This window comes from Molothrus ater, chromosome 15 (genome assembly GCF_012460135.2).
Source record: "Molothrus ater isolate BHLD 08-10-18 breed brown headed cowbird chromosome 15, BPBGC_Mater_1.1, whole genome shotgun sequence".
Classification (NCBI taxonomy): Eukaryota; Metazoa; Chordata; class Aves; order Passeriformes; family Icteridae; genus Molothrus; species Molothrus ater.
In genome coordinates, this window is record NC_050492.2 from 18,145,976 (window position 1) to 18,163,802 (window position 17,827).

Here is a 17,827-nt window from a genome sequence, read left to right on the forward strand (position 1 = left end):
TGGACTGTCCCAGCTGCCAGGCACAGCCTCCCGCACGGTCCCATTCCCCGGGGATGGATGGACTGTCCCAGCAGCCAGGCACAGCCTCCCTCAAGGTCCCGTTCCCCGGGGATGGATGGACTGTCCCAGCAGCTGAGCGTGCAGCCAGGCACAGCCCCCTGCACGGTCCCGTTCCCCTGGGGCTGGGCTGTCCCCGTGGTCCCCCCGGTCCCGGGAGCTCCGGGGGCAGCGCAGCGCCGTCCCTGGCCGGGCACGGGGGCTGGGGCAGCGGGACCGCAGAGCCCCCGGGGCCCGCTCTGCTAACCCCGGCCCGGCCCCCAGCGCTCCGCACCCCCTGGCCCCGGTGTCTCTCGGTCCCCGTGTCCCCCGTCCTGCTGTCCGTCTGTCCCTCGGTCCCCCGCACCTCCCGGGCAGTGGCGCCACCGTGTGGCCATCCCCGGAGCCCGCGGGGGGACCCGGGGAGAGACACCTGGGGAGGGAGAGAGAGAGAGAGACCTGGAGAGAGACACCTGGGGGAAGAGAGACACCTGGGGAGGGAAAGAGAGAGAGAGACCTGGAGAGAGACACCTGGGGAGGGAAAGAGAGAGAGAGACCTGGAGAGAGACACCTGGGGGAAGAGAGACACCTGGGGAGATTGAGACACCTGGGGGGAGAGAGATCCCAGGCTCAGGGACCCCCGGCCCTCAGCTGTGCCCACGCCATCCCTCAGAATGCCCAAGCCCAGCAGGGACAGGTATCCCCACAAAGCGTGCACACTTCTCCTAAAATCGTTAACGAGCTCCTGTAATCAATTTCTTCCCAGAATGATTTGCTTATTTGTCCTCCATCACACTGATGGACCTAAAGCAACCACAAAACTGACTTTGCCTGCAGCTCACCCATAGGTCCAAATTATTTTACCCATCCCACTGTTGGCTCTGAATGTTTCCAGAATCCCTCAGCACCTCAGCCTGGGGGTCCCAGTGGTTCCAGGGCCATCCCTCACATTACTCCAAGCAGAACCAGCCATTCCCCACTTGCAAAAACCCAGCAAATAAAACTACACTAAGAATTCCTGTGCTCTCACCCATCATCCAGCAAATGCATGGACAGTTTCCCACTAGCAGCACTGAGCAGAATGGGTCACATTGGCCATTATTCTGAATCCAGGGAGTTGAGAGCCCACGTACCTGTGCTGGCTGGAACCTGAGCCATCCTTTCCAGAGGACACCACGGCGTTTCTCAGAAGTTGTTGCAGGGGAATCACTGGGCTGCACAGAGTTCTGCAGCAGAGACATCACTTCAGCTCACACAGAGCAGTTTGTATAAAATCAAAAGATTTCAAAGCAATGAAGGGCTGGCTTTACATGTAGATCAAACGTAGCTCACATAAATCAAAACGGCAGCCTCAAAGACTTGCAAAAATAATAATGTTTAAACTCATAAATATTCTGATTCTTTCTTTTTTAACTGCAGGGAGATAAGGCAGTGATATTGCAAATTCAGCTAAAGCCTTCCAGATTCCTCCACTTGTTTTCTGCTTTGGAAGGGTGGTGGCTGTAAATGAACGTAAATTAAAAACCCACTGCACAGATTAGTCATGTGATAAAGATTGATAAATACAAAACCCTTTCACATATGGACGTGCATATTTCAAATACAGATCAATTCATCATACCTGAATAAAGTGTCATGTTCCCAGGTCATGGACTCACTTTAAAACAACCCCTGCGATCAATTAAAGGCCACCCAAAAACTCCCAAACCCTACAGCAGTGCTTTCCACTGTCCAAGGGACCTCTGTGCTCCATCCCCATGGGCCACAAGGTGCAGCTGATACACAAATGCCCCAGCTGAGCCCACACGTGGCATTTCTGTGGGCCAGGAGGTGTCTTGGCACTAACGTGACCTTGAAGAACCCCAAGAGCCTTGGCCCTGGTGTCTCTGAGAGCTCGTCTGGTCACACCTTCCCAGCCTGATTTGCAGCACAGCAACATTCCAAGGCTCCACCTGCAGAGTCACAACAGAGAGAACCAGGCAGGAGCAGGAGTCAGCTTTAACCAAGGCGTTTATTAGTAACTCTGGGAATCGCCCCTGCAATGCCACTGTGCTCTGGGCTAGAGCCATGCAGCACCCTGCACCACCACAAACAGGATTATTTATCCATTTAACCTCCCATTCTGCGCCCTGCTGCTGCCAGCGCCCCTGCTCAGCTCCAGCCGCCCCTCCTGGGTCTCACACAAATGTGGAACATGGAAACCACTCCCTTTGCACCCCTGCTCTGGCTCAAACCCTGCACCACCACCAAGAGCACTGACTCTGCTTCTCCCTTCACCTGGAACTGCCAAGCACTCAAGGAGGTCAGCGAGAGGAGGCCCTGGCTTCTCTCTCCCGAGTTTGCTCCCAGTTTTCCCCCGCCTTGCAGAGCACATCCATCACTTGGCCATGGTGTGGCAGCCAACAACAGTCAGTGGATGAGGCTGCCCGAGCTGCCAGACACAGCTCTGCAGTTCTGCACTGGGGCAAGAGAACAAATGGTTCCTTTTACTCTTCGGTTTGTTTTTTCTTTAGAGAAACCTTTAAATTCCTTTTCGTGTGCTCCCATTCTAAGGCAAAACAAGAACAGCTGTAGAAAGTTAACAAAAAACATGAGAAATAGACTCCAGACTAAGCATCTTTGCCTGTATTTACTGTTCAAAGTCCTGGAAGTTGCAGAGATATTTGGGTTTTTCCTTTGTAAAAGAATATCACATGCAGGACAGTTTGAGTTTTGGTACACCACCACTCCCGGGGTCTGCTTCTATTATTGAGCCATTAAACACCAGAAAAAAAAACAGGTGCTTAATTAAACCAAACCCACATTTTTTATAGACTCCTGTATTTCCTCCACCATTCTCATCAGAGACACTTGAGCTGACCCTGCTGAGATCACATGCAGAGGCCTGCTGAGTTCAGCCAGTCCCATGTCATCTTTCCAGGCCTTCAGCAAACAGGAAAAACTCGTTATTTTTCAGCAGAAGCGCAACACGTCATCCTCCACTCCTGCCCCGACCCATAAAGTAATCCAGTTTGTAAAGATCTGGCAGTTTTTGGTAAAAGGTCACCCAGCAGAACTCCCTGTCCAGCTGCTGGCTGGCAGCAGCAGGAGCCAGGCTGCCCGGGGCAGGCCAGGGGGCACTGCCCATCACGAGGAGCCCTGGGCACTGCCTCAGCTGTGCCCATCGAGGCTGGGCCATGGCCAGAGCCAGGTCTGTGCCACCTGTGCCGCTGAGCTGGTGACAGAGGCCGACAGGGCCGCGCTGGGGCTCAGCTTGTGCCCTCCACCCTGTGCCACCAGCCCAGAGGGGAGGGATGGAGGGAGGGATGGGGGGCTCTGAAGGCAGCAGAAATAACAGCAGCAGCAGGTGACAAGCAGCCCATTGCCTCAGCAGTCTGCTCACCAGGATGCTGCAGGAAAGTTCAAACTTGTGCCAGGTGAAATAAGAGCATTTATTGGGTAAATCAAGCCAGCGTATTTCCAAAAATGAAAGGAGTACATTGGAAGCTGGGGAAGCAAATCCCTGCTCTGCTTGGTCCCCAGGACACTGGAACCTGTGGGATAGGACTGAGCAGGGGCAGAGCTCAGCTCCTGGCTGCAGGCATCACCCCTGTGCCATGCCCACATGATGGGAACTGCTGACACAGCCAGGAGGAGTGACAGCGGTTGAGAAACATCATCATTACCAAAGAACAATAAATATTGATTTTATAAGTGCATATTTGTGTCTAGTTTTATTGTAAACACTATCAGGCAATTTTGCCTGGTTACTTTTTTCTTATCTTAGGCCAGCAAACTCTCCAGCAAGCCCAACAAACTGAGATCAAACAGGTTGCATTTGAGGGAAGGGACCTGCCTGACAGCAATTTCTGATTTGGGAAGTCTCACCTGCCCTCAGTGATACCCCAAGGACAACATTTTCTGACATTGCAGGTATGATATGATGAATGAGGCCGATCAGGTATCTCCTGTAGATCGATGCACTTTTAAAAAAAAGAAACCCTCAGTACCCACAGCACAATTTCAGCAGAAGACACATGGAAGTGGAGGAGCTAGAACAGTATTATTTTGAATAATTTCAGTATTGCAGAGAAACCTTGTAACCTACCACAGGAGAAGAGAAACTTGGCCATAAATGACCCTGCCTGGGCTTGCAGCCTCAGCGTGAAGCACACGTGAGCAGCCTCTAACTCATCAGGGTCTCAGAGGTATACAGGAGTTAAGGCTGCACTGACATCACTCCTGAATATAAAAAGTAATAAGTCAATGCTTTAGAGAAAAAACAGCATTTCCCCTGTTTACTTCAGGCTCCCACAGCACAGCCCCTGTGCTCTGTGTGCCAGTGGCAGCCTGCAAAGAATCCCCATCGTTGCTTCATGTCACTAATTAGCGTTTACCTGCTGCAGATTACAACACGGGATTAGCGTTAAGCAAGAGCTGTGCTGCTCACCCTCAGCCTGGTCCTGAGAAGTGCTGAGCAGCATTTTAATTCAGCCCTTCCTTGTAGGGAGGCTAAAACTTAATAACTTCTATTTAAAATAATAAATACACATACTTTTTTTATACCTCCAGGTTTGGGAAGGGTTTTCAATTCCCACCATAAATCAGACCCCAAAGGAACCCCTGTGTCACTGAAGGAGGTGTCAGAGCAGCAAAACCTCGGGAAATGCTTGTGACCCTGCAGGGCACAGAGAGAGAACTGCAACGGCAGTGCCACTGTTGGGGCCCAGCAGGTTAAACCCAGAGAGGCACTGCTGGGACAAACAGACCCGGGCTGGACTCCACTGGTACCAGCACCCCTGGTACCAGCTGGCACCAGCACTGACTGCAGCTGCACTGGTACAGACTGGTCCCAGCACTGACTGCAGCTGCACAGGTACCACCTGCACACCTGACAGGCGCTGACGCTGTCCCTCCCCTGCTCGGAGGAGCAGCTTCACACCCACAGTGAGACATGTCCAGAGTGCCTTTCCCCATGGACAGAGCGCCTTTACCCCACGGACAGTGTTCCCCATGTCCAGAGTGCCTTTCCCCATGGACAGAGCGTGTTCCCCATGGACAGAGCATGTTCCCCATGGACAGAGTACTTTTCCCTACATACAGGGTGTTCCCCATGGACAGAGCGTGTTCCCCATGGACAGAGTACCTTTCCCTACATACAGGGTGTTCCCCATGGACAGAGCATGTTCCCCATGTCCAGAGCGTGTTCCCCGTGTCCCGAGCGCCTTTCCCCGGTGTTAACCCTGTCCCCACCGCGGGCAGGCCGGGCCCGGGCCGGCTCAGGCAGCGCACACCCGGCACGGCTGCAGGCCGCTCTCGTCGCACGCCGGACACCGCAGCGCCCGGTAGGACTCCCGGAATCGGTTGGCCAGCATCGAGAACTTGCTCCCGTGGCACAGGGAGCAGGGAGCGCAGCCCGAGCCCTTGCACTGGGAGCAGCCGTGCCCAGCATCGCCCTCCTGCAGCAGACACAGAAAAACACTTGTTAGTGGGTGGGGGATACCAAAGTCAGGAACATTCCTGGGAGAGGGAAGTTCTCTCTCCCAGCCTTTGCCATCACAGTTGCTCCTGACACACCACTCTGCCCATGACAATCAGTTCTCCACAGCAAGGACTTGGACAAAAAGGCTCCCACATGCTTGGGGGACAATTTGTGGCTGCTGCTAGAAAATGAGCAGTTAGTGTGACTGGGCTTATAACACAATACTCCAAACTCATCTTTCTCCTCTGCACAGCTCCACCCATCCTCCTGCCATTTCTTATCACACCATTTCCACTCTGTAGCCTCAGGTTTGAGCCACACTTCATTTCTTCAGGGATTGCTCGTCACCCTCTCTGCCCAAATCCCTCATCACCAGCATGCACGCTTTCTTTTGAGCTGTGCTTTGTGCCTGCCTCTCTCCCACTGTGCCAGGCAGCCTCTTTCAAATCCCACCTTGAAATTCCTGGGAGCAGAAGGACCGCAGTGACCCACGCTCAGTTCCATGAAACTGCATCAGCTCCACATGACAGCATTAGGTTTTGTGGGATCAAATCATGGTCAGACTAATTGGGATTCTGACCAACAAAGACTCCCCCGTGAGAAAGCAAATGTAAGGCACAACCTTATTTCAACTGATGCTAAAGTTTTAGCCTGAAGCAGTCTCAGCCACAGAGCAGCTGTGTTTAGCCTTGTCAGGCTGGAGAAACTCTGGCCTGCTCTTATCCCACTGGGAGGGGTGACCAGGGATGGAGCCCAGCCAAGCCCTGTAAATGCCAGCCATCTCCAGGGGAAGAAATCAGTGGGAGACATGAGCACCTGGAGCCAGCATTGTCCCCAGAGCAGCATCTCAGCAGTGTTGGTCGTTATCTCCCGAGGGAAACAGAAAACATTTGCTTCTTATCCAAACTTAGCTGGGAGCCAGATACAGAGAGGGATGGGGCTCGGGTGGTTGGACCAGGGTTGTGGGGAAAAAGCACATTCCATTTTCTCTTACCTGCACATACTGGCTGCAAGTGACCACATTCTCCACATCTTTTTTATGCCCGCCACTAAGGCGCTCTTTCTTCTCCCGGTACACGAATGTCCAGTCATTTATTCCCTCCGTCTGGATGATTCTTCTCATGAGCTCCTTCTGGTCCATCGGGGCACGGATGATTTTCAGGTTATTGGTGTAGATGATGATCTTGCCAAAATCTACAGCTGGGGAAGCCTGAAGAAGGAAGTTGCCAGTGTCTCACCAGGATAAATTCACTCTGCAAACACTGATGGTCCCTGAGCTTCCAGAAGAGTGTCCCCTGCCCCAGGCCAGCTCCCCTGACCACCCCCAGAACATCCAGCAAATTGGTGGAGGTACAGCCCAGCTGGGTGAATTTGTATTTTTTTTCTAGCCATTTTAAAGCTAAACTTGGTCAAACATTTCCCTGAGAGCAGCACTTTGCTGACCTGGTCCCTCCTCCCTGGAGTCATATGGAGTTACTGGGGCCTATTGTTTTACACACTCTTCATATTTCACAGGCATTCTAAGTGTCTGTGTCAGGAAGCCGTGCAAAAGGAGACGTTCTCCTACAAAGTGCCCTGAGTCACATCAGCTGCTGCGGTGGCTGGTGCTCTCCTGGCAGTGGGCACCTGCTCCCTGTGGGGAGGAGCAGACACGGCTCTGCAAGCACCCAGTGCATGTGGATGCAGCACAAGCTGGTACTGGACAGCGTGGTCACTCCAGGTATCTGTGGCTGGGGACACTGGGGAGGAAGAGGAGCATTACCCAAGAATGCAAAACAAATTAAACGGGCTGGATAAGATCACAGCAGTGCACTGCCCTCGGGCAGGAGAGATGCATCGTGGTCTGATGTTTGCAGGCAAACTGCATGTCCAGTGTGTCAAGTATCAGCCATCTGGGTTTCCCACACACAGCTTTGATGAGCACCAGGAATTAACAGACTTTCAGTGTGTTCAAATCTAGGCCATAAAAATTATTTACACATATTGTGCATGTACTGCCTCTTTATAAGGACTAAAGAAGCACTTCTCTATCAGTAGCACTAATAACATGTTAAGAAAATAGCCAGTGAAACTAAGCTGGGATTGTCAAAGTAGCCAAAGAGGAATTCTGGCTGCCAGGGGATGCAGACAACAATGGCAGTGCTGGCTTCCTGCCAGCCAAAGTCACACAACTTTAATATTTTAAATCTATCTCATTAACTTAACATCCTCCTTACATTTGACTGATCTAGATGCAGTAGGATTCCCATGTACAGATAGCAATAGGTAAGGAAATTTTCTCTTTTACTCTACCCAATGGACAGATGCAGACCAGACCAGGAGAAGCTGGAGCACAGCTGGCAGATGCTGTTCCCTCCTGCAGACCCTGAGGATCCTGCCACATGTGCCATATTCAGCACACAGAATTCCTGGAACAGTGGCTGGAGATTCACAAGCACCCTTTTCAAGTCCTGGCCTGACAGAAGAGTTTCATGTGGATGAGGCTGAGGTGTGAGGCTCCTGTCAGCACGTTCCCCCGAGCAGGATTTAGGCTGGAGCTGAGCCCAGAGGGGGAAAGGCAAGGGCAGCCCTTACCCTGCAGGGGCTGGCAGGGGACAGCCATGGCCGAGGGCAGCATTTACCCTGCAGGGGCTGGCAGGGGACAGCCATGGCCAAGGGCAGCATTTACCCTGCAGGGGCTGGCAGGGGACAGCCATGGGTGAGGGCAGCCCTTACCCTGCAGGGGCTGGCAGGGGACACCCAAGGACAGCACTTACCCCGCAGAGGCTGGCAGAGGACACGGTGGGCAGTATTTCCCCGCAGAGGCTGGCAGGGCACAGCACTTACCCCACACAGGCTGGCAGGGCACAGCCATGGCCATGGGCAGTATTTCCCCTCACAGGCTGGCAGGGCACAGCACTTACCCCACACAGGCTGGCAGTGGCACAGCCATGGCCATGGGCAGTATTTCCCCGCAGAGGCTGGCAGGGCACACCCAAGGGCAGCACTCACCCCGCACAGGCTGGCAGGGCACAGCCAAGGGCAGCACTCACCCCGCACAGGCTGGCAGGGCACAGCCAAGGGCAGCACTCACCCCGCACAGGCTGGCAGGGCACAGCCATGGCCATGGGCAGTATTTCCCCTCACAGGCTGGCAGGGCACACCCAAGGACAGCACTCACCCCGCACAGGCTGGCAGGGCACACCCAAGGACAGCACTCACCCCGCACAGGCTGGCAGGGCACAGCCATGGCCATGGGCAGTATTTCCCCGCACAGGCTGGCAGGGCACAGCCAAGGGCAGCACTCACCCCGCACAGGCTGGCAGGGCACACCCAAGGACAGCACTCACCCCGCACAGGCTGGCAGGGCACAGCCAAGGGCAGCACTCACCCCGCACAGGCTGGCAGGGCACAGCCATGGCCATGGGCAGTATTTCCCCTCACAGGCTGGCAGGGCACAGCACTCACCCCACAGAGGCTGGCAGGGCACAGCCATGGCCATGGGCAGTATTTCCCCACACAGGCTGGCAGGGCACACCCAAGGGCAGCACTCACCCCGCACAGGCTGGCAGGGCACAGCACTCACCCCGCACAGGCTGGCAGGGCACAGCCATGGCCATGGGTAGTATTTCCCCACACAGGCTGGCAGGGCACAGCACTCACCCCGCAGAGGCTGGCAGGGCACAGCCATGGCCATGGGCAGTATTTCCCCACACAGGCTGGCAGGGCACAGCACTCACCCCGCACAGGCTGGCAGGGCACAGCACTCACCCCGCACAGGCTGGCAGGGCACAGCCATGGCCATGGGCAGTATTTCCCCACACAGGCTGGCAGGGCACACCCAAGGGCAGCACTCACCCCGCACAGGCTGGCAGGGCACAGCCATGGCCATGGGCAGTATTTCCCCGCAGAGGCTGGCAGGGCACACCCAAGGGCAGCACTCACCCCGCACAGGCTGGCAGGGCACAGCCATGGCCATGGGCAGTATTTCCCCACACAGGCTGGCAGGGCACACCCAAGGGCAGCACTCACCCCGCACAGGCCCGTCCCCGGGCGGCAGTCGCGGAGCAGGCCCGCGCTGCCCAGCAGCCGCTGGTGCTGCTCCTCCCGCAGCACGCTGATCCTGCGGGCGGTCAGGGCCGTGGGCCAGCAGAGGCTGTCGCTGCTCCCGGGCGGCTCCCCGGGCCCGCACAGGGGCTCCCCGGGCTCGAAGCTGTGGCGCAGGAAGCGCCGCGAGCGCTCCTTGGCCGGGGGCTCCAGCTCCTGCCCGTCCTCGTAGACCTGCTTGAGCACGCGGCCGCTGCAGGCCGAGGAGATCCTGAACCTCACCCTGCGGGGCCGCCCCTCGAGCTGCGGCTGCTGCTGGGGCTCCTCCATCACCGGGGCCCAGCTGCAGCTCCCGCAGAGCGGCCCCAGGAGCTCTGGGCCCCACAGAAAACACTTCCAGCCTCCCCCCCACGCGTGATGTATAATTCAAGGTTTCTAGTAGTTCCTCTCATCTTACAGCAAAACTGACTCCACTCTATTAAATATTGATAGGAATTCACAAAGAGAAAATATCACTGGTAGTGAAGTCAAAAGCAGGTTGGTGAGTGGGGGGCCAGGCTGGACACCACAGCAAGAAAGGAGTTAACCTGGAAGGAGAGAATTAAATGGGAAACTCTACCCATGTTTCTGAAACCATGGAAATGCTTCTGCCACGTGCTGTGATAAGAACTACCCCAAATACATCATCCCAGTAGCTTTTCATAATTTTCTGACAAGGTAAAAAGTTAAAAAGACAAGTTCAGAGAAAAAGCAATCCAGCCTCACAAATTGCAAATTGAAATGAATAATTCCTCTCCCATTCTCACACTGAAACCCTGAGAGCACAAAGCTCAGTTTCATTTAATCTAATGCGTTCCTGTACAGGTTGAGAGATCTAATTGAGATATTCTCTCGTTAGTGCTCAATCCCTATTTGTAATTCTTGATGCCTTTTAGGGCCTTTTGGACCATTCTGGGTTTGGTTTTCATTTTTAGGAGACAGTCACTGATGCAGCCCCAGCTTCCTTTCCCCAGCACTGCCAAACCTCCATCTCCAGGCAGCCTGGGACCCAGACACATCCCAGGACAGCCCATCCTCGGAGATGCCCCTGTCGGCCAGAGTGGGACCTCACTGGCCTGGTCTCTGTCACTGAGGGTTTGGTTCCTGTGCCCATCCCTGCCTGGGCACCTCGAGCTCCTCTGACCCTTCGAGGGGTAAAATAAAGAGCACGTGTGGTACAAACACATCTACCAGGTAACTGCTGTCTGGGCTTTAAACACCTCCCAACACTTACTTGAATCACATAGGTCCCCAACAGGAGTTATAATCTCTTTTTTGGGTTTTTTTTTTTGAGTTCCAAGATTTTAATACATATCCACCATTACAGATCCAGGGGGACTCTGCCTTGGCAGGATGTAGGCAGAGGGCTTCATTTAACTTCTTTCAGCTCAAACCCAGCACTGTTAAAGCTTAATGCTCTCAATAGGTTAATTCATTATCCTTTAAAAGTTCATTAATGAAATCCTAGGATGACACATTAGAATCTGCACAGCCCTTCCACCAACCAAACAGCCACCACGAGCAGTTTCTGTCACTACAGACCCGCTCTGAGGGTCCCCCGGGCTGCGGGAAGCCTCAGCACAAGGACGGTAGAAATGTTTCCTGCCCCAAGAGAGCAGGTCTGAGCACGCCTGGGAGAGCTCCCGGCCCCGGAGCCGCCCTTGGCACGGCCTCAGCCCCGCTGCAGCGCTGCTGCCAGGCTCCTTCCCACCCCACACGACAGACCTCGCTTTGTATGAAATCTCGGATTTGCATGAGCCGCACCGGGCTCCTGCTGATTCCCTTGGGAAGGCGGATCCACCCCTTCCCCTGCGAACCCACTGAATCCAGCCTCAGAATTGCTGCTCTTCAAAGGGTCCCCAGAGGCCACAACCCGACACAAATCGCACTGTGAGGTACCTCAATTGGAGCTCATTTTCTTTTGATTGAGGGAACAATCAGGCAGGAAAGGCAGTTCAAAGCAGCAATGAGAGAACAGAGCAGGAGCACCGCTGCGAGCCGAGCAAAGCCACGGTGGCAGCGCAGTTATCCACAGGTGCTGCCCCGGCTCGGATCCAGACCGTGCTGCTGGCACAGCCCTGCTCGGCGGGACCCAGCCGGGCACGGCCGGCCCGTGCCTCCTGCTGCCCGTGTCACCCCCGGGCCGGGACACAGAGCCCGCCGTGGCACCCCTCGCTCCTTTGTGCCCGTGCGCTGGTGACTCTTGCGAAGTTCCCCAAACGGCCATTCCGCATTTCTGAGCTGTTCTGAACACCCCGAGTCAGTGCTCCCACACTAAATACCCAAACGGGGACTTCCCGGGTGCTGTTTGAGGAGGCCACCCCCGGAGCCCGCAGGGTGCGGGGACAGGCGCTCAGCGTGCGGGGCTGGCACGGGACGGGCGGCTGCGGGACGCGGGAGCCCCGGCACGGGATGGAGGAGCCTGGCAGGGGCGGGTGCGGGATGGAGAAGCCCTGGCAGGGGATGCAGGAGCCCCGGCACGGGCGGGTGCGGGACGCGGGAGCCCCCGCCGCCCGCACAGCCCCGCAGCTCCCGGGGCCAGCGGGGGTTTGTTTCCCACAGCCCGCACGAGCCTTACTAAAAATGCAACAAAAATAATTTAGCATTCAACAGTGAAGTCATTAAGCTGCACGACCTAGATGATCACAGCACTATATTTGACTTCAGACTCTGTTCCAGTGCATTTTAATGGCATCTGTCTCCCGAGCGTGGGGCCCGTGCTCCCCCCGCAGCAGGGGAGGATGGGGCGGCCGGGGGCTCTGCAGAGCACAGAGCCAGCCCCTGCCCGAGCAGCACAGCAGCAAAGCAGGGCCCAGAGAGAGCCAGAGGCAGCTGTGGCTGCAGAGCACAGAGCCAGCCCCTGCCCGAGCAGCACAGCGCTGCTCTGGAGCACTGCAGCAAAGCTGGGCCCAAAGGGAGCCACAGGCAGCTGGACTTTGAAGATGTGTTTCCACCTGCAAGCTTTGCTGGAAAAGGCTTTGTTGTGCTGTGCTTCCTCAGAGCAAGCCATGCTGCCCTCCTTGCCCTGCACTGGGAGCAGGATGGGGATGAGCACCAGGCTCTCAGCTGCAGCAGAGCCCTGCTCACATCACCACGAGCACACAGCACCCGGGAGCCAGGTGCCAGCACACCAGGGACGTGTCCCAACAGCCCATGTGACACAAAGAGCATGGGAGGGCATTCACAGAGAGCCTGCACAGCCACCGCTCCCTCTGGCCTGGCAGCCTGCGCCTGGATTTCATCATTCCTTGTGCCAGGGGATACTGGCATCTGCAGCTAGAAGTGAACCTTAAAAAACACAAGTGTTCTGCTAACTACTGCTCAGGAGTTTCCCATTCAGCAGCACTGAGACAGTCTCAGCTGGCACTGTTTTTTACAAACCTGTCCACGTGAGCCAAGGCAAAGGCCTGCTTCCAGCTGTCTTCAATTGATATCTGCCAGCAGCTCAGAACATCTGTAATCTTTTATCTGACATTAAACAACACATTTTAAAATGAACAACTTTTAAAGGGTGTAGAAGTTTTAAAATAGGATCTGCCCCAGCCAGACCTGACAGGTCATACAGTGCTCAGGGCTGGCTGTGCCCTGTGCAGGGTTTGGTTTGGGATCCCCAGGGTGGGAGGGACCTCAGGGTACCTAATGCAGTCCCCCCCAGCCAGCCTGGTCAATGTTCCAGCTCCTACCACGATGCACTGGATTTGTTTGGATTAGCAGAAAACAGGCACCAAAGAGCAGCACACAGGAGCTGCAGTGGGTGGCACCTGCACAAGCAGCCCTGGCACTCACTGCCCTAACACCACTGTTTCCAAGTCAGAAACACTGCAGGATTGGCTCAGGTGTGAGCTCTGATGTTCAGATCAGGAGGCACTAAAGTCTGTCTCCAGCAACCTGACCCACACCGAGCATTTTTGGCATTCCTGGCCACCATCATCCTCTGCCAGGGACTTACACAGACGTGCTTGAAGTACTGGCCAGGTGGGTGGTTCCTGCTGTGGGCAGGCACAGATCCTGTGAAAATCCAAGGAGTGAAGCAGGAGTTTTCTTCCCTCCCAGTGAGAGCACAGCCGTGGCTCCTGCAGAGGGAGGGTGGGTGGGTCGAGCCCAGCATCTCTGGGCTGGGGGGCTTGGTGTGTCCCACTCCCCCAGAAGCCCTGCAGCCATCAATGGCGAGCAGAAGCTGATCACTCACTGTCAGCACGGGCGTTCCCAAGCATCCCTCCTGTACCCCAATCCTTGCTCCAAAGAGAGCTGAACAGGGCACCCCCAGCCTGCCATCGGGGCTGGGACACGGCGGGAATGGAGCAGCAGCAGCCCCTGCACACATCAGGCACGGCCGGGACAGGCTGGGCTCAGGGCTGAACCTCTGATGCAAACATCCAACCCCTCCTCGGGAGTCCTGAGCGCCTAATTAGAGCTGAACTAAGGAGTGATGTCATGCTGCATCACCTGCCCTGATGAAGGGGCTGACAGGGCTTCCTTTTGTGCTCAGCCTGCTGTTTTCCCAAATTGCCAAAGTCGCGGGTTATTTAAAATTCCGGATGCTTTAACACTCCAGTGCTAAAGCTGGATTCACGAGGGTGCGCAGACACAGAGCTGCACGCACACACCTTCACACCTGCCGTGAGCCCGCGGGACTCCAGGGGCCGGGACGCTCGGAGGTTTCCCCGTGCCGGCAGAGGCAGGGCCCGCTGCGCATTCCTGCGGGCTGGCGTCAGCGGGAGCGGAGACACCCAGCACCGCCGGGAGAGCCGGCAGGCTCGGGATGGCAGCCAGCTCACGCTGCACCTGCCTAAGTAAGCACAAAAATCCTCAAGTCACAAAGAAGCAAAGGAGAAAACAGGAAAAAGAGCTTCAAAGAGGGAAATTCCCAGGTGCTGAGTTTTGTCTACAGACACAACTCTGCCTGGGCTTCTCCTGAGAGCAGCAGCACAGCCTGGGACCAAGCCCAGAGAATACGTGTGCAGTGGGCAAGGAGCAGCCCAGGCACTGGCCAGGGCAAGGGGCACTGCCCACCCAGAGCACATGGGCAGGGAAACGGCCCTTGCTGGATAAAGCCAGCTAGTGATGGAAGCGAGCCCCCAGAGCACTGCTCTGCCCTGCAGAATGGAAGGACACTGCTCTGCCAGCACAGGGGCGCTCCACCACAAGGGCTTGAGCCCCCTGTGCGTTCTCAGTGGCTCAGGAGCAGCCTGGTGCTGCTCCAGACCTCCTCCCACAGGCAGCTCTGCCATGCAAGCAGGAGCTCTGGGAGAAGCCCACTCAAACGGAGCCCCCAGAGCCAGCAGCTGGACCAGTCTGTCCCCAGCAGTAAAGCAGCAGCACACCTGCAGTGCTTTGGTCAGCGCTCACCTCTCCAAGCTGCCCCTCCTGCTCTGCACCATCCCCTCCTGGAGCTGGGGGCTGCAGGGCAGCAGGATTTATAGCCTGCTCCTGCCTGCAGCACTCACTGGTGGCCAGAAGCACCTGGGGGCCTTGCAAGCAGCAGGGCCATTTCCATGGGTTTAATTAGGTAACTGGAGCCTGCTGTTTTCTGCTGCCAAACCTATGTGGAAACCAGCTTCTGGGGGCCTGTGTTCAGGTCCATACTGCTTGGAAACCCTGAATTCTTGTCTTGGAGGATTAAAACTGCATCCCTGCAGGTTCAGCACTGATGGGCAGATCCCAGAGGAGCTGTGCTTGGTGTTCTGTGGTTCTCTCTGCACTGCAGGGAAAAAGGAGCAGTGTAGCAGAAGCCCAGAGCTGGTGGGGGGCACTGGGCACTCTCTGCTGAGGGCCAGGGGCTCACAGGCAGCTCCAGCTCCCAGCAGAGCAGAGGGGCTGCCCACTGCCCCCCTGTCCCTGTGGGGAGGCTCCAGCCCTGGGCCGTGCAGCTCAGAGGTATCAGAGCTGGTTTGTGTCTGCCCCACGGGCTCACAGCTTCAATCGCCCCCATTCCATTCCTGCCAGGTGCAGGGACCAGGCAGCGGGAGGAGGAAGAGGAGGAGGAGCCGAAGCAGGTGGCCTGGGTGACCTCCCCAGTCACAGGAAGGACATGTCCATCCTCTCTCACTGCTGCTCAGCCTGGTTCCACCGCCAACTACTCCTAATGACACTTCAACAAACACACAACAAGCTGTCTTCATGAAAATCAGTGAATAAATTTAATTTAAAAATACTTTTCTATTTCTGGGCAGGCACCACTCTGCTCCAGCTACTTCAGAATCAGCTGAAGCCTGCACAGTGCCCAACAGCCAGACTGCACAAGGCTGTAACGGCAAAACACAGCATTCAGCCCTCTGTGAGCTTAATAAACAGCTCCCCTCACCCCTCCTCTTTATGAAGTGTAGATGGGGTCTCAGTGTTTGGCTTCCACCCTCCAGCTGATGTGTACGTACCTCGTGAAGGGGAAAAAAGGAAAAGAAAGCCTGAGCCGTGCAGCTGCCCCAGGGTTTGTCCCTGTGGGGCCCCTGGGGCTGTGGGGTGGGCATGGAGCAGGGCAGTGGTGCCCGCTGCTGCTGCCCAGCACAGGACACCAGGCATTGGTTTGAGAGGTGGAACATTTCAGAGGCTCTTTCTCTGCTGGCTGCAGGTCCCCCCAGTCTGCACATCCCTGCAGAGTCACGCTGGCCTAATTATGTCTTGAGGCAAACACAAGTTATTTACTGAGAGTGCAGGGCTCTGCCTGGGCACCGCCGCGCGCTCAGAGCCCACAGGCAGCGGGCACTGCCCCCAGGAGCGGCCATCCCGTGCCAGGAGGGCACTGCCACCCTGACCCTGGGGTCTGCAGACACAGGCAGGGCCTGCCGTCCCCCCTGTCAGCAGCAGCGCTGGGCGCCGTGCTTGTGGTGGGTGGGAGGGTGAGCTGCCAGCTCAGATCTATAATCTGTAGCAGCTTGTAAGAGGCACCCCCTCTCCCTGCCCTCCAGGAGCTAAAAACAGCCTGAAGGTCCCTCTTCCCCCGGGAAGGAGGCATGTGGCATCCACTTGCACGGTGCAGAGTGGCTGAGGTTTTTTTCCGCCCTGGAGGTGCTGCCGTGCTGGGCCCTCATGGCACACACAGCCCTGGCTGCTGCAGGGCTGCAGAGGCCACTGAACCCCAGCCCTGTGCCCTGAGCTCCTGGGCATGATGAGGACAAAGCTGCTCCGCTTTGCTTTGGGATCCACTGGATCCATTCACAGTTCTGTGTCCTTTCTAATCTAATCAGATGAAAATACAAACTGAGTGCTAATCACGGAGCACAAATAGGGAAGAGTACGTAAAAAAGAAAAACAACCCTCACCATCTTTGTCTTCAGGAAAGTTTAAGTCATTTTGAACCACTGGCAGAGGAGGTGAAGGTGCTTGCATCATCCCTCATTGCCAGTGTGAGCCCCACCAGCCCAGCACACACCAGCACAGCACAGGCTGCAAAGCAGCACCAAGCACAAGGAAACTGGAGAAGAAACAGAGTGGGGTCATTGGCTCCTGGCATTATCCTGAAGATGTTTGTCAACATTTTAGTTTAGCCAAATGGCCACTATACTACAGAAATACAGAAATATTTTGTTTTGATATAATCATAATCTGGGGGGGGAGAACGTTTGAAAAAACACATTAACCCTTTCCACACTGTACTTCTGAAGAATCCTGAGAATAGAGCAGGGACAGCTGCAGCCTGATGGCATTATCTGAGACATCCTTGGATTTACAGTCTTGTTCTCTAACATTTGTAGTACTCTTATGTTGAAAACACAGGGCTGAAATGCAGCAAGGTTTGTAAGGAAAGTGGTCTTGGGCCTTAACTGCCCCTCCTGCTCTGCTTAGGCAATCCATCAGTATGTGCAAGCAGGCGGTCCCGAGATAGGGATTCAGCTGATAAAGGGAATGCAAATTGCAGGTACCGAGATGATGCCTGGCCTCCCTGGCCAAAGCCAGTGCCTCGCGGGGCAGGAAGGGGCCCCTGGGACCCCTCTGGCTGTGCTGGGCTCAGGTCCCGCTGGGCTGGGCTCGCACACGGACCCTGCCCGCAGGGAGAGGGGCCGGCCGTGCTCAGCACCCGGCTGTGCCCCCCTTGCCCGGGCACCAGCGCGCTGCCGGCCAGCCCGGAGCTGGGAGCGCTGGCAGTGCTGGAGCTCAGATGCTCAGAGCACCAGAAGGCGCTCAGAGGGTCAGCCCGGCCCCGCTGGCGCTGTCCCGGTGCCCCTGTGCCAGGGGCGGGCCGGGGTGAGCATCCCCCGATCGCGACAGGAGCGATCGCACCGGGCGCAGGCAGCCGGCTCCGGGCTGGTCCGGCACCCGCAGCAGGCC

The 17,827-nt window shown here is 56.1% G+C and overlaps 1 protein-coding gene across 1 annotated transcript; it reads right to left on the reverse strand.

Moving 5' to 3' along the window:
- Positions 1-5,294: 5,294 nt before the first annotated feature.
- GRXCR2 (glutaredoxin and cysteine rich domain containing 2) lies at positions 5,295-9,853 on the reverse strand. Its single transcript, XM_036391862.1, has 3 exons — positions 9,509-9,853; positions 6,492-6,707; positions 5,295-5,474 (listed from the first exon to the last, which is right to left on the reverse strand). Exons 1-3 carry the CDS (start codon positions 9,851-9,853, stop codon positions 5,295-5,297), a joined length of 741 nt encoding a protein of 246 aa, XP_036247755.1.
- Positions 9,854-17,827: the final 7,974 nt, after the last annotated feature.

Bases quoted from the DNA above. Each gene is read 5' to 3' on its own strand.
- GRXCR2 (XM_036391862.1), bottom strand. From the start codon at position 9,853: ATGGAGGAGCCCCAGCAGCAGCCGCAGCTCGAGGGGCGGCCCCGCAGG. The intron at 6,708-9,508 runs GTGAGTGCTGCC...TTCCTTCTTCAG, and splicing joins CGGGGACGGGCCTGTGCGGG to GCTTCCCCAGCTGTAGATTT. The intron at 5,475-6,491 runs GTAAGAGAAAAT...TGTCTGCTGCAG, and splicing joins CTTGCAGCCAGTATGTGCAG to GAGGGCGATGCTGGGCACGG.